The sequence below is a fragment of the Saccopteryx leptura genome, chromosome 4, assembly GCF_036850995.1.
Source record: "Saccopteryx leptura isolate mSacLep1 chromosome 4, mSacLep1_pri_phased_curated, whole genome shotgun sequence".
NCBI classification, from domain to species: Eukaryota; Metazoa; Chordata; class Mammalia; order Chiroptera; family Emballonuridae; genus Saccopteryx; species Saccopteryx leptura.
In genome coordinates, this window is record NC_089506.1 from 138729747 (window position 1) to 138746855 (window position 17109).

The window sequence follows — 17109 nt, forward strand, 5'->3', positions numbered from 1 at the left end:
TTGATACAGTCTCATTTGTTCATCCTGTACTTTATTTCACTTGCCCATGGAGCTAAATCAGCAAATATATTGCTATGAGAGATATTGGAGAGTTTACTGCCTGTTTTCTTCCAAGTTGTTTATGGTTTCACGACATACATTTAATTAAGTCTTATATCGATTTTGAGTTTATTTTTGTGAATGGTGTAAATTGGTGGTCTAGTTTCATTTTTTTGCATGTAACTGTCCAATTTTCCCAACATCATTTATTTTTTTTTATTTTTATTTTTTCTGTATTCCTCTGAAGCTGGAAACAGGGAGAGACAGTCAGACAGACTCCCGCATGCGCTCAACCGGGATCCACCCGGCACACCCACCAGGGGCGATGCTCTGCCCCTCCGGGGCGTCGCTCTGCTGCAACCAGAGCCACTCTAGTGCCTGAGGCAGAGGCCAAGGAGCCATCCCCAGTGCCCGGGCCATCTTTGCTCCAATGGAGCCTCGGCTGCGGGAGGGAAGAGAGAGACAGAGAGGAAGGAGAAGGGAAGGGGTGGAGAAGCAGATGGGCGCTTCTCCTGTGTGCCCTGGCCGGGAATCGAACCTGGGACTTCTGCACACCAGGCCGACACTCTACCACTGAGCCAACCGGCCAGGGCCCCCAACATCATTTATTAAAGAGACTGTCTTTACCCCATTGTATGCCCTTACCTTCTTTTTCAAATATCAATTGACCATAAAGGTGTGGGTTAATTTCTGGGTTCACTGTTCTGTTCCATTGATCTGTATACCTGTTCTTATGCCAGTACCAAGCTGTTTTAATTACAGTGGCCTTGTAGTATAACTTGATATCAGGAAGTGTGATACCTTCCACTTTATTCTTTTTTATCAAGATTGCTGAGGCTATTCATGTTCTTTTTTGGTTCCATATAAATTTTTGAATATTTGTTCTATATTTTTAAAGTATACCATTGGTATTTTAATAGGAATTGCATTGAATTTATAGAAATGCTTTGGGTAATATAGACATTTTAATGATATCTAGTCTTCCTATCCATGAACACAGTATCTGTTTCACTTGTTTGTATCTTCCTTGATTTCTTTTATCAATGTTTTATAATTTTCCATGTACAAGTCCTTTACCTCCTTGGGTAAATTTACTCCAACGTGCTATATTTATTTAGTTGCGATAGTGATGGGGATTGTTTCTTTAATTTCTTTTTCAGACATTTATTGTTGGTGTATAAAAATGCCACTGAATTCTGAATACCAATTTTATATCCTGCCACCTTATTGAAATCATTTATCAGGTCTAGTAGTTTTTTGACTGAGACTTTAGGGTTTTCTATATCATGTCATCAGCAAATAATGATAGTTTTACTTCTTCTTTTTTAATTTGGATGCCTTTTATTTATTCTTCTTGTCTGATTGCTGTGGCTAGGACTTCCAGAACTATGTTGAATAAGAGTGGTAAAAGGGGGGCACCCCTGCCTTGTTCCTGATTTTAAGGGGATTGCTTTCCATTTTTGCCCATTGAGTATGATGTTGGCCATGAATTTGTCATAGATGGCCTTTATCATGTTGAGGTATGTTCCCTGTATTCCCACTTTGCTGAAAGTTTTGATCATAAGTGGGTGCTGGATTTTATCAAATGCTTTTTCTGCATCTATTGATATTATCATATGATTTTTATCCTTTCTCTTTTTTATGTGATAAATCACATTGATTGATTTGTGAATATTGTAGCATCCTTGCCTCCCCATAATAAATCCCACTTGTTCATGATGTATTGCTGGATCCAGTTTGCTAATACGTATATTTTGTTGAGAATTTTAGCATCTAAGTTCATCAGAGATACTGGCCCATAGTTTTCTTTATTTGTAGTGTCTTTACCTGTTTCGAATGAGGATTATGCTTGCCTCATAAAAGGAGCTTGGAAGTCTTCCCTCCTCTTGAATTTTTTGAAATAACTTGAAAGGATAGGTGTTAGTTCTTCTTTGAATATTTGGTAAAATTTGCCTATGGAGCCATCTGGTCCAGGGCATTTGTTTGCTGGGAGTTTTTTGATAACTGTTTCAATTTCATTTGTTGTAATTGGTCTGTTTAGGTTTTCTGATTCTTTCAGATTGAGTTTTGGAAGGTTATATTTTCCTAGGAATTTATCCATTTTGCCTAGTTTGTCCATTTTTTTGGCATACAGATCTTCATAGTATTTTCTTATAATTCTTTGTATTTCTGTGATGTCAGTTGATACTTCTCACTTTCATTTCTAATTTTATATATCTGAGTCCTCTCTCTTTTTCTCTTGATGAGTCTGATTAAAGGTTCATCAATCTCATTTACCCTTTCAAAAAACCAGCTCTTGGTTTAATTAATCTTCTATATTGTTTTTTTTTTATCTTCTATGTCATTTATTTCTGCTCTGATCTTTATTATTTTCTTCCTTTTACTTCCTCTGGGCTTTATTTGTTGTTCTTTTTCAAGTTATTTTAGATGCAAATTTAAGTTGTTTATTTGAGCTTTTTCTTGCTTCTTAAGGTATGCCTATAATGCTATGAACTTCCCTCTCAGGATTGCTTTTGCTCTGTCTTATAAATTTTGAGTTGTTATATGTTCATTTTTATTTGTTTCAAGGAAATTTTTTATTTCTTCCTTGATATTGTTGTTAATCCATTCATTATTTAATAACATGCTACTTAGCCTCCAAGTGTTTGTATATTCTTTAGTTTTTCTATTGTACTTAATTTCTAGTTTCATGCCATTGTGATCTGAAAAGATGTTTGATAAGATTTTAATTTTCTTAAATTTATTGAGACTCGTTTTGTGTACTAACATGTGGTCTATCCTAGAGAATGTATCATGAGCACTTGAAAAGAATGTATATTCTGCTGCTTTGGGGTGAAAGGTCCTGAGGATAGCTATTAAACCCAGTTGATCTATTGTGTTATTTAAGGCTGCTGTTTGTTGTTTTTCTGTCAGGAGGATCTATTCATTGATGTTAGTGGGGTATTGAAATCCCCTACTATTATACTATTGCTGTTGATCTCACCCGTTATACGCATCAAAATCTGCTTTATAAATTTAGGTGCTTCTATATTAGGCGCATAGATATTTACAATGGTTATATCCTCCTGCTGGATTATGTAGCAACCTTCTTTATTCCTTACTATATAGCCAGGGTTTTAAAGTCTATTTTGTCAGATATAAATATTGCTACCCCAGCCTTCTTTTCATTTCGATTTACATGAAATACTTCTTTCCATCTTTTCACTTTTAATCTATGTGTATCTTTTGTTCTGAGGTAGATCTCTTTAGACAGTATATATGTGGGTTCTGTTTTCTTATTCATGCAGCTATCCTATGTTATTTGATTGGAGCATTTAATCCATTTACATTTAAGGTTATTATTGATATGTATTTGTTTATTACAATTTTATTATTTAAATCTGCAATCCTCATTTTCTTGATTTTTTTTTAACTTTTCTTTTTTTACAGCAGGCCCCTTAACATTTCTTACAGTACTGGTCTGGTTGTAATAAATGCCTTTAGGTTTTTTTGTCTGGGAAGCTTTTTATTTCTACTTCAATTTTAAATGATAGCCTTGATGGATAAAGAAGTCTTTGTTCTACAACCAATACTTTTCACCTTGCTTTGCATCACTTTGAATATATCTTGCCAATCTTTTCTGGCCTCAAGTGTTTCTGTTGAGAAGTTGAGTGTCATCCTCATGGGGGCTCCTTTGTATGTAATTCACTGCTTTACTCTTGTAGCCTTTAGTATTCTTTATTTGTCTCTTAACTTTGACAGTTTAATTATGATGTGTCTTGCCTTCTTGGGTTCCTCTTAATGGAGTTTGCTGTGCTTCTTGAACTTGTGCAACTTTTTCCTTCATCAAGTTAGAAAATTTTTCAGCTATGATTTCTTCAATCAGGTTCTCTATTCCTTGTTCGTTCTTTTCGCTTTCAGGACCCCTATGATGCAGATGTTGTTTCTCTTCATATTGTCACAGAGCTTTCTTAGAGTGTCCTCAGACTTTTTGAGTCTCTTTTCTTATGCTGTTCTGCTTCCATGCTTTCATTTATCTGGTCCTATAAATTGCTGATTTGATCCTCTGCTTCATCAACCTGCTTTTAATTCTTTCTAGTGCAGTCTTTATTTTTGATATTGTATTGTCATTTCTGGTTCTTTTTTTTATTATTTCAATGTCCTTTTTGATGCTTGCTGTCTCTTTATTTAGGGGCTCATTTTGTCCATCCATTGTTGTTCTAAGATCCTTGAGCACCCTAACAATCATTGTTTTAAACTCTGCATCTGGTATTTTGGTTATTTCCATCTCATTCAGTTCTTTTTTCTGGTATTTCTCTTGTTGATTCATTTGGGTCGCATTTCTCTGTCTGCCCATTTTGTCTGTGTATTAGGTAGCACTGTCTGACTTTGAAATTTTTGTGTGGTCTTTATGAAGAAGATGGGCTCCATGGTACTGTCCTCCAGGCCACTTGTTTTTCTTGTTCTATGAATGCTTCTTGAAGGTACTATTTTCCCTCTTGTTGTATGTGAGTATTAGATGCGGTTGGTCCTTTCATGGGTATGGGTATTCCTTCAGGTTGGCTGGTTCTAAGGGTGAACATTGATTATGTGTATACATACTGTGCAATGTCTTTCCTGTTAGCAATACTTATTTTTCACTGTGTCTGGTGCCTGCTAGACTCCGCCTTTGGGTTTGCTGGTTGTGTGAGTGGTTGAGTCTAGGATTGGTGCTTTTTGCCAACCTCTACCGGTAGTGTTCACTCTAATTCTTCTTGAGTTAGCATCAGTTGTTGATAACCTGCTGTGGGCTATCAGTTTGCAGCTACTGCACTTTTTTCTGTTTATGTCTGCATTTTCTGAGTCTGGGTACTGTGTGTGAGGGGGCAACCTTTATATAAGGATCAGCTTCCTCCTGCTAGATGACCACAGCTCCATAAAAGCCCCAAGCTCTGTAAGATTTGTTGCTACTTTTCAGCTTCTCCTCCTCCTCTTGCAGCTGCTTGGTCTTCCCTGAGTCTTGCCTCCTGCAGCCTCTGTCTGCTAACTGCTTGTTGGGTTTAGCTGCTGAAAAAACCTCTGCTAGGGTCTAGAGCCTGCGGCAATTCAGGGATTAGGAAGAGTGGTGGGTGTGGCTCTGCCCTTTGGCCCCAGGTGTCGTTCGGTCCAGACTTTCACAGAACTGTAGGGTGAGGCCCCAGGAGTCTGCAGGGTGTGGCCATTGAGACCCAGAGGTGTGATCTCTCCCCTCTCAGGAAAGTTTCAGCTGAGTCTCTTCTGAGGTGGAAGCACCAGTCATAGACTCAGGAGAGTGTGGGGGAAACACCGTTCTCAACACCAGAAAACTGAGTCACTGACGTGCCCCCTGCTTCCTGGCTTCTCAGAATGACCCGTAGCCATCCCTGGGGTAGGAGACACTCCCAAGGGCAGAGCAGTTTCTTCTCCCCAGGCTGGTGCCACTCAGAGGGGATTGCTCCATCCAAGAAAGATGGCGACTGCAGTACTGGAGAATGACTCAGCACAGGGGTTCCAGTGTCCATCCCCCACAGTGTCTCTCCCTGGGCCTCCAACTTTACACTCTCATCCCGCAACTCCAGTCCTATAAGCTCTCTCCCTGCCCCACTTTATAGTGTAGAAACCAAAACCTTTAATCCAATATACAAACTTCACATGAATTGTATTTTAGCTTTCTTAATAGGAACTTTTGAAACACAAAAGATTCTAATTTGGACAAGATCCAGTTTATCAAATTTTTCTTTGGTTGTTTGTGCTTTTGGTGTCATGTCTAAGAAAACATTGTCAAGTCCTCAGTCCTGAAGACTTACGTCTGTATTTTCTTCTATTATTAACATTAACTTTTACTTTTATTTTGATCTATTTTGAGTTAATTTTTATATATGGTTTGAGAAAAGAGTCCAAGTTCGTTCCTTTGCATGTGGATATCCACTTATCCCAGCACCATTAGTTGAAAAAGCTATTCTTTTTCTATGTAATAGTCTTGTTGAAAATAAATTGATCATAGATATATCAGCTTATTTCTGGACTCTTCATTTTATTATACTTATCTATATGTTCTGTACTTATGTCAGTAACACATTGTCTTGAGCATTGTCAGTCTGTAGTGGAGTTTGAAATTGGAAAAGGTGAGACCACCAACTGTGTTCTTCTTTTTCAAAATATTTTTAGCTATTCTGGGTCCCCTGAGTTTCCATATTAATTTTAGGATCACTTTGTTGATTTGTACAAAGAAGCCACTTGGGTTCTAATAGGGATTTCATTGAATTTCTAGATCTATTTGAGATGTATTGCCTCTCAACAATGTTAACTCTTTGGATCCATGAACCATGAGATGTTTTTTTAATTCTTTTTAGGTCTTTAATTTTTTTTCAATGGTGTTATTTTAGCTTTCAGAGTATAAGTTTTGCAGTACTTTTGTTAAATTTAGTCTTAAGTATTTTATCTTTTTGATGCAAATATCAATGAATTTTTCTTTATTTTTTTCTTTGTTGCAAGTGATACAATTGATTTTTACATATTGATATTGTATCTTGTATCCTGCAATCCTGCTGAACTTATTAGTTCTAATAGTTTTTTAAATGGAATCTTTAGGATTGTCTATAATAGTTTTATTTTTTAATTTTATAACTTTAATTTAAAAGAAGGTAGAATTGTTTTGACATAAACTTTTAAAGCATGTGACAGTCATTTGCTTTAAGGCTTTGATGTCAGGGTCTCCTGGAATTCTGAATTCAAAGAGCTTCTTTGAAATACATGGGCCATTACCTCTCAACTGTGAAACTTAAAAAAATATGCACAAACCCCCTCAAAACTGGGCTGATCCTCCTGTGTTGACCTGCAGCTGTACTGTGCCTGTTAGAGCAAATAACATGATCAGTCTCATATATTTTGAAGATTCGGACACCTAGAACTTTTTTTAAGAACTTATTTCTCACTCTAACATTTACTGCTCTGTCAATGGGAAAGAATGAGATTGACATCCTGAAAACCATAAAAATGTGTTTAAATTTTAGTGGGGCTTCTTGTGTCTTTAATTTCAAATTGACATACATGAGCTCTTGTGCATTGACACATTGACAAATATGCAAATTCCTTTTCCCATGCATGTTATCTGATTTAGAGAATGTTGGCTGACTATCAAAGCTGACTAATGACAATTCCCTAATAATTAATTTGAGGTTACAAATTTCAGAACCAAAAGTCTATGCTTTAAGCCGTGTTGTGCTTCTACTTCTGCCTAAGACAAGGGAGAAGTTGGAAAGGTGTTGATCTGGTTTTCCAGTCTCATTACCCTTTGAATTAGAAACTTCACCAACATAACACTAGAAATGGAGTGAGGTTACTTTGGCAGACCCAGAAGTTTTCTTGTCATTGATACCAGAAGGTTGGTGATCTTCGTGCAGGTTAAAGGATCATATTGTAGGGGGAATTGGCATGCTTCTGAATCACTTACAAATATTAGCCCTCAACAGGTTATATAGCATTGTATGTTAACTGGCAAGCAAACATGCACAGCTGATGGGTTTCATGATCCAGAGGATAATGAGCATTAGTCTTCATTGCTTTGATCTTGTGTACATAGATGCAAGCAAAAGTGAGACAGAGAGAGAAAGAGAGAGAGAGAGAGAGAGAGAGAGAAAAGAAAAAGAAAACTCCTTTGAAACATTTAAAAATTTAAAACTTCAAAGCTAATAATAAGTATGTTGAATTGTTTTTATCACCATGGTACTTGACATTAACTGTATATGGTTTTATTGTATGAGATTAGAAGCTCATTTCATGGGATTACTTTCAGTTTACACCATATCTATGTTTATTATTTATATTAATATTTTATAAATAATTATAAAATATATAATAATATAATTATATATTAATATATAATAATATAAAATTAAATATATTATTTATATACCCTTTTGACCCAAATAGCAAGGAAATGTACAAATCTTGAACTTCCTTATACTGAAAAAAAAAATCAGGAAGTTCTGTTCTCATATTGGCAAAGGGCATCATGATTAGTTATAAGAGTTGAATGTTAGACCAGAGAGTTCAGGATAGAAGGGTTGTGAGCACAGATAAACAGAAAAAGCATAAACATTTATCACACTGCGTGGCAAAAGTACCCAGCTAGCAAAGTACAGTGAGATCCCAGGCTATCTGCTACAGTCTAGGAAAGAATTGGTTATTACCTGTGATTGGCTGACACCAGTTTCCCCTTGCACCTCAGTGATCACAGGGAATTGTCAGTAGGAGAGAGATCTGGCCCACCTTTACTCTAGATCCTGGCTCGTTAATTATTTTTCTGATTTATTCCTAGGTAGAAACTCAAACTTTTGAACAGCGAGGGCCATTTTTTATGTTTTGATTTGTTTTTATCATTGCTTGCTTTTTCAGTCTGTGTCATTTTTAAGTTAGCCAGGACACGGCTTTAACATTTTGTGATCAGAAGTGTGGAAAAAGAACATGTATGGTCCAATTCCCATGCATGTTAGTTGTCAAATTAAAGTGCTTTCTTTTCTTTTAATAACTCTGGTTATGTTAATTCCCATGATTAAGATGAATTTAGTTTGTGGAATGTCAACAAATATTAAAGTCTCCCCAGCAATGTCTTCTACTTTCTTCTAGGACATTTTTGGGAAGTTAAAATAATCGGAAGTAAGATGAATTCTTACTTTTAACAACTTACCTTGACATTTTATCTTAAGTGGTGCATTGTTCTGTGTATATAAAAGAAAGATATTTTGTGTGTTTCTTTACTGATATTTTATTTGCTGCCTTTATCTAGAGAAAAATAAAGTATTTGCTCCTAGGTAGATAACATTTATAAACATGTTTCAACTCTGTACTCTGGTTACAAATTGGATACTAAGCACCCAGTAGAAGTAGCAGCTTTGATGAGGCCACTTCTGGAACTTAGTAGCGGGCTCCTTGTCAATTTATAAAACTGATGCTTGCTTTCCAGGAAGGCAATTATCCAGTGAACCCAAAATACATGAAATTGTTTATTATAGTACTCAGGTGTACATTTACAACACAGCCTTGTCCTATGTTAATAAAGTAAGATTTTCTCTCACAGAATGTTTTGTTTTCCCCTTCTCAATCTATGGGTGATACTGTGATAAAAACTCAGAAGGAACTTTTACTGCCTACATCAGAGGCAAAAAGATGCCTTTAAGATCGCCTCAGGGTAGGAACTTACTCAACCTGACCAATGAAGTCTTGTTGGAGAGAAACTAAGCCAGTACACTGAGTTGCTTGGGTCACCATATTTGCTGTTTCTTTCTGTTGGTCTTTGGTTCTTGATTGAACTATGCCTCTGGATTTAGGTTTTATTGCTTGGTGCATCCTCTTGTAATCATTCATTTTTGGACCAAGACCAGAGTTTTGTTACTAGTCCAGACTCAGTATCTATTGAAATTCATTCCATAACAATATAGTTTAGAATCTATAATTTGATGTGTAAATAATTCTTAACTATAGACTTAAAAGCTGAAAGTAGATCAATAAACATTTTAAAAATCTTAATATCTTGACTGCTTTCTCAGTGTAAAAGTGGTCAGTCAGTATTAGCCCACAACCTGCATTACTCTGTGGGATATAGTATAGAAAAATGTGCCTAAGATTTATTATAGGGGAGAAAGCCTGATGCTTTTATTAGCTGTATCTTGTTTTACTTTTTTCTAAAAGATGTTTTTAAGAAATGAGCTCCTTCTGTGTTTGGCTTAAAAAGTGTCTTAGATGCTTCATCAGGGCTTCCCGCTCTGCCCCGCCCCCTTTGCTCACTGGCAGTCTTTGCAGCAACTCTGGGAAGAAATGGACTTAACATACCCTTTGCCTTGTACTCTCTTTAGGTTTTCGGCTTCTGCTTTGATTCTGTGTGGTTACCTGATCCACTTACTCTGCTTCTATATTAAGCAGGTTGACAAATAGGCAACCAGAAATTTAATACTAAGTTATAGCTGTTATGGACCAATTGAGGTTCTTCTTCATTGAAACACCAGTTTCTAAAGCAATGCTTTCTAAACTATTCCATGAAACAGATCCGTGTACTATTAAAAAGAAGAGTTCACAGGTCAATGGCCCAATAAATATAACACTAAATGCTCTGAGAAGCCTTGCAGAAGTAAAACTTGTCAAATGACTTGTATTTGCTTTCTAAATGCAGTTGTCCATTGAACCTTTCTCTTAGGAATACCTAGTCACATCTCAAGGCTCACCAGTTTTCTGTGGGAAATAATTCTGGAAATTATCTTCTTGGAATTTGAACCATAAGTTAACAATCTTCCTGACCCCCATCTTTAACAATAAGTTTTTAATAGCGTAATTCTGATTTAAACAACAGTTTGTCTATATTTGTATTGTTAGATAAAAATCATATAATGTCAAAAGATTATCTAATTAAAACCAGACATCAAATGAATAAAAAAAATACTTGATAGGAAGTTATAGATGTCTTAGATCTAGAATTCTTAGTAATATGAATTAGTGTAGTTACTGCTGTCTCTGAACTACCTGTTGATTTACCTTTTTTTGAGCATATGGTATGGTTTTAGTATGAAACTGATGCCAAGATATTCTGATATATTTTAGAAAAGTGTAAGATGTCTTGGCCTTTGCAGTTTGAATTTGATACATAGGAAGGGCAAAGTTTGATTCTGTAACTTATCACTCTGAATATAGATTCAGTGTTAATCAAAGAATTATCAAGTTATAGTAAGATAATTCTATAATGCGGATGCTTCACTTTATCATTAAATTTTTTTGAAATGAGCAAGGTAATATTCATGTTAAATGACTATGCTGTAGGAGTCTTATGTATTTGTTTTTTTAGAATTGAGTTAAAGGAAATATTTTTCTTTCTTTTTCTCATTATTTTGAAATAAAACAACAATGATGGCCAATTATGACATCTGTATCTCTATAGATGAAGTCTTTCAATTTTCACATTAAACTCAATGTCAGTTAAATCTTTTTTATCTGAGTTATATAAAGTCATGGTGATGTATCTTTTAATATATATATATTTTTAATTTTGATATCTTTGAAAAATTCCTGAAGATAAATGGAAATTCTATCTCTCCAAAATGAGTTAAATAATTGAAATTTTGAAAGAAAGTCAGATTTAACAAGAGTTTCTATAAAAAAGTTATAGAAGTAGATTTTTATGATTTAATACTAAGGGAACTCTCTTTTTAACCTGCCAGCACCTACTGAAACCATTTTCCTTCCTCCCACAAACACGTATGCTGTTGAAGACAGGGAAGCCATTTAGCCATGAAATCATGCCGTCACTTTTCTTCATTAGCCCTTTGGTCTGGCCGCATTGGAAGAAGTTGATTTCCCCCAACAGATTGACTAATCTAGCTGTTTAGAGAAGCAGTTCTACTCAATTAGTTATATTTCTTTGCCCTGCTCTGGTTGGCTGACCATTCCTGTTACTTAAGAGGAACAGTGGTTTTACCTCAATGTAGAAGCACCTCGCAGTGCTGGAAACGAAGGCCACAAAAATGATATGCCAGCTGTAATAACAAACCCAAGTGTTCTACCTTGGAGGGACACGGATTGGCATGCTGCCCTCTTTCACACTTGCATTCCTTTCAGGCTTAATGTAAGTGTAATACGAAGTGAACGGGACTGCTCAGGGCAGCACAGACCAGTCTCCGTCTGCCTCTCTCCCCCTGTGGCTTGAGCCAAACCCATTGGTAAGATCAATCACCTGTCCCAGACAGCAGCTCCCCAAAGCCCTGCTGCAGAATTAGCTTATTTAATGTACTGCTTGGGGACGAGGGAAGAAAAAGAGCACCTTGTTTCTTAACAAGAACTTGAAATGGCATTTATTCAACAAATATTATAGAATACATACTCTGTAACTGGTATTGTGACCCTATGCTTTTAAAACTTATTAGACAGGGAGACATTAAAGGAAGGGGCGAGGGGACTTACATTTTATAGTGTATTTTTAGAGTTGAGATACTACCCTTTGCCAGCCCAGATTATTAAGACAAACCCATTCACACCCACCTTACTGTTTTCAGTCAGGTAAAAGTCATTTTTCTTTCTCTTCTTCAAATAGCTCTTACTGGGTTTTGTCTGAGTTTCTTCAGTAGCGATTGTAGATTTATACTGAGAAAAACTGACATGTGTGATTTGGCTATTTTTCCCATGACTGATTCTTTTTTGTTTTATAAAGCTAGCACACTCAGAGAGTAAAATGGCTCTATTCATTTTACACAATTGCTTGTTACATCAAAGTTTTTGTCAGGTGACGATGGGAATCGGGAGAGCGCTGGAGCCCCGATGTCTAATATCTCACGGAACCAGAAAGTGGCCTTAGTGAGATGGAAATGGGACCCACAGCTGGCACAAGAATTGGCCATCAATACAGTAGCTTCCTCTCCATTTCCTTTTATATTCCTCCTGCTGCCTGTTGTATTTGCTTAGATATTCTCTAATTCTGCTGCTGTCTTTTAAAAAACCACTTGTGTTCAGAAGTGGAAAGCCTCATTTAATTTGCATTGAATTAATTTCAGCCAATTGTTTTGCTATTTACCCAAGGAAAATTTCAATTGAATAAACTGGCATTTCCAGAGTATTTTATTATGACACGTTAAATGATAATGAACATATTCTTTGTTAATTGGGTCTGGTGACAAACAAAGTAAATATTCAGGCTTTCTTTGTTAATCGGTAAACAAATACAAAAGTCTTAAATATAATCAGAGCCCCTGCTAGCTAGCATGCTTGGTGTCTTTGTTAGAACTGGAGAAAGGTGCCTCTCTGGGCAGACAGATTGCAGGAGATATTTACCCTGGGCAGAGCAAGTAGAAAGAAAGGTACGCCTTCCCCCAGGGGGACTTTGGTGCATTTGGCTGGTGGAATGGGAGGTGATAGCCTTCATTCACGCTCAGTCCTGGCCATGTGCAGACCATGACCTGCGGAACAATCCCAGCAGCCCTGTGCCTTCAGACAGTAAGGCAGGTAACATCACTCCACTCCGCTTCTACCCCTTCCTGGCTTCCAACCCGGGAGGTTTTCTTATTTTGTTGTTGGTTTGGATGGGCGGTAACACATTTTGATGGTAGTGATACATGAAAAGGATGGTTGGAGAATTACTACTTGATTTTAGGGTAACCCAAAGTGAAATAACCTTAGTTGACAGTTCAAGACAGCTTTTCTTCTCCAGCATATAGTATTCAGGAGCACATCACAGGCACTTTCATTATAGAGAAAGCTCATTTCCTGGACAATAATCTAAAGATTCAAGGTTTGTTCATCTTAAAGAATTGATTGTAACATTATTATCAAATGACTGCTTCTATGGTCTATGGGTATATAGAAGCAGTTGTTTGATAATAAATTTCATATACATGAAACTTTTCTGGTGTGTGTTATTTCTTATCATACATGAATAGTGACAAAATTAAGTAACTAGTATGTTTTCTGTTTTAAGTGGTCAGAAGCTGCTACCATGCTATGAAAAAGTATTGCGTGCTTCCTCCTTCTACCTCAAACTGGAAAGGAGTGAATAATCAAACTTAGGGCTTTTTTCCTCTTTTTCTTTCAGGTGATGTGTTCCACATCACTGCTCCCAACAAATTCACCTATGAAGAAGCTGGAGAAGAATGTGAAAACCAGGATGGCCGCTTGGCGACAGTGGGGGAGCTGCAGGCTGCTTGGAGAAATGGCTTTGACCAGTGCGATTACGGGTGGCTGATGGATGCCAGTGTTCGCCACCCTGTGACTGTGGCCAAGGCCCAGTGTGGAGGTGGTTTACTTGGGGTGAGAACCCTGTATCGTTTTGAGAACCAGACAGGCTTCCCTCCCCCTGATAGCAGATTTGATGCCTACTGCTTTAAACGTAAGTGTTTGATACCTTTTTAAAAGTTACAGATTAAAAAAAAATACTTCGAAGGCATGAACTGATGTTCAACTAGCAGTTGGAGTGGATTTCATATCTTGCAGTGTGTGCACAGAATGGAAACAGTTCAGTAATTTTCAAAAGCAAGCAAATGGAATAGCAGCAATATGGTTAAAACAACGGAAAGTTTGACAAATGGTTTTTTAAAGGTAATGAGGAAATGTCAGGTTAAGGTCTTAACTCTGCCTTATTGCACCACCAAATGTATTTATGAGTAGTTATTTGATATTAACTGCAGTTTTTAATGCAATTAGATAGTTGGTGCTATAATACCAAAGCCAGCTGTGGCTGAATTGAATCCTTGAATTCTGTTTATTTTGCCTTTGTTTGGTATATCTTTCTTTGAAGTGGCAGAGAATTTAAAATCAGTAATTGCAGGTAAGTACTTGGAAATGACATGGATAATCCTAACATTCATTGAGAACCTAGGAATGAACCATGCTATAAATAAAAATCTCTGTTGATCTGATTTTATTTTAAGTAAGAGCAATATGTGCCTTCTAATAATTAATTCTCTAGTATCATATTGACATCCAATATATGCTTTTTGCAAAGTATAACATAGGCTATCTTCATTAAGTTTACTACTTGAAATTGATTTTAAATAACATTTTTCAACATTCATGATTATTTAAAATTTTCAAATGACCTTAAGTTATTTTATCAATATTAGTCACAATATAGCATCACACTTGCAGAATGTTTAATTAAGCAAGCAAGTAATCCAGAATCCAGTAATATTTACTGCTCTGTCTATATCGTGACAGCTAAACAAAGATCTTGAATTTGGATGACCTTGAGTTATGTTTAAGATAGAGACATATTATATCAAAATATAGTTAAAGATTTTACTAAGCTTCTCATACATCTTGTTATAGCAATATGTAACTGAAATGAGTAAAAAAAGTTTATTATGTAGTTGGTTTCTAAAATAAAGTACACAGGCATTCTTCATCGACCAAAAAACAGCTGGGGTATCTGAGTAGCCAGCAGAATAGATGTTAGTGCAATGGGAAGGTGTGATTTTACACGCTCCCGTCTCCCAGCTATCATGCCTCTGCTTGGATCTCTTTCCCAGTAACTCAACTTTCTGAGTGTTAAGGCCACGTGTTGTGTACCAACACAATACAAATGGGCCATACAAAGCCATTGAAAATGCTAACTTTTGTTTCTAAGCCCTGAAACAACAGAAAAAGTCTTTCTTAATCATTTTTAAGAAAACAAACAACAGTAAGAAAACCTTATCCCTAAAAATAGAAAGATATATATTCTTTTAAGCCACATTCTCTTAACAGTGATTTTCAAATAGCTCAAGCTCTATGATCAGTTTTACATTAAGTGACTGATATGATTAGGGAACAAAATCAGATTAGTGTGTGCTGAAACCAAGGGATGAGAGAGCTTAAATTAGAGAAGAGTAGAATTCTCCAACTTTACTATGTTGCTTGATTATATTTTCTTGTGCTTTATAAAACTGGAACTAGAAAACTTAAAACATTTTTTTCTTTTGAGGGTAAAACTTAAACTTAAGCCTATCTGTAGCCATAAGTAATTCATCTTGATGTGTTTTAAATTATTTGTTTAAATGAGGAATTCACATGAATGTATGAAATAACAAAGTACTAAGATTCAAATAAAAAAATCACCTATTGAAAATCTATATAAACATTTTTAAAAAGTTGGAAAGTTTGGATCCATTGTTTCTCTCCAATTCATTTGAATCTACAAACTTGGAAATAGATAACTGGCAAATATAATGGTTCAATGTTTGGGTTTTTCCCACCTCAGCTAAAGGCTGGATTCTAGTTAATTTCTTTCCTTCCTAAAACCCTATTCAAAATTCATTCAACTTAGAATGTTTAGTCATAACATAAAAACCTTTCTTAAAATACACACAATGCCAACAGCTTCCCCAAATTTCTAATTTATTTTTCAAGGATTCTTTTAATATACAGGGTATGGCAAAAAAAAGGTTTACACTTGTGAGTATGGGAAACACGAGTTTATTCTTGTATTATAATTTATTAATTATGGTATTATTCTCCATACAAACAACTATAAATTTACTTTTGACTCACCTTGTATGTAGATATTTTAATTTAAGAAAATGTTCTCTAATGAGTTGACTGCTACTCACTTTCCCCACATAGCTCAGTAGTGACTAAATCTGTAGAGGAAATTTTATGGGAGTTGTAGCCTTAGCAACAGTTCCAAAAGCAATTTCAGAGATAGATAATTGGTTGGTAAAGTAGAGGAATTTAGAAATATAATCATTTTTGTCTTGTTTGCTTTTACCAAGTGTAGAAAGTTTTTACAGCTAGTTCTTGGTGAATGAACAATAACATACCTGACTTTGGTATAACTACCTTTTCCTTCTAAAATCATTGAAAAAACATTAATAATGGCTGATGATGAATATAATTTGAATCAATTCTTGTCAGATAGATTTTAAAAACAAATTGATGTCTTTATGAAATAAAGTTTTCCTTTGTATTCCCCTGTAATAACTAAACTAAGTTGTGCACTTTTGATTTTTCTGTGACCTCAGAGTTAAGCAAGGTTTGTGGAAGTTGGAGAGTTATATGGGGCTTTGAGAAATCCCCCTTCCTTGCCCAATTTAAGTGAATCACAGCATTCAAGGGTCATGATAATCTCTCATTTGATGTTATTAATGATTTAAGATTCAGAGTAGAGCATGTTTTCTAGAAAACTCATTCTAATATTTTATTATTGTCAGATAGTTTTTCTAATTATCTAAATCCATTGCATTCGAATTTGAGCCTATTTTTCCTTTTTAAGTTGGAGACCGAAATCTAAAAAACAGCCATTTCTATTAATGAACACAGTTGTTCAATTGTTCCTTAACGTCTTCCTCAACTGAGACAATTTCCTTGTTTTGAAATTTAATAGTCTAAACCACTAATCATCCATGTGATTTTGCTGTACTTTTATTTTTGACATCCCTTTGACTGAGCTTGGAACTAAAACTAGTGACCTAAAGAAGGCTAAATAAGCACCCACCACTTCATATGCTGTCTTTCTTACATATTTGTTCACTTTTAAATTTGGCTTGCCCTTCTAACCCATGGTCTTATCATAGTTTGTGCCATGGATCGTAATCTGACGATAGGCACCACAATTTATCTTTCCTTAATTGGTATTTTTAAAAATGT

General features: G+C 35.7%; 1 protein-coding gene across 4 annotated transcripts in view; it reads left to right on the top strand.

Moving 5' to 3' along the window:
- The window catches only part of VCAN (versican), a 130361-nt gene that overhangs the window by 32837 nt on the left and 80415 nt on the right, over positions 1 to 17109 (top strand). For all 4 annotated transcript variants that reach the window (XM_066381789.1, XM_066381786.1, XM_066381785.1 and 1 more), the window contains exon 6: positions 13583 to 13876. In XM_066381789.1, the coding sequence (XP_066237886.1) occupies positions 13583 to 13876 (294 nt within the window). The remainder of the gene's footprint in view (positions 1 to 13582; positions 13877 to 17109) is intronic.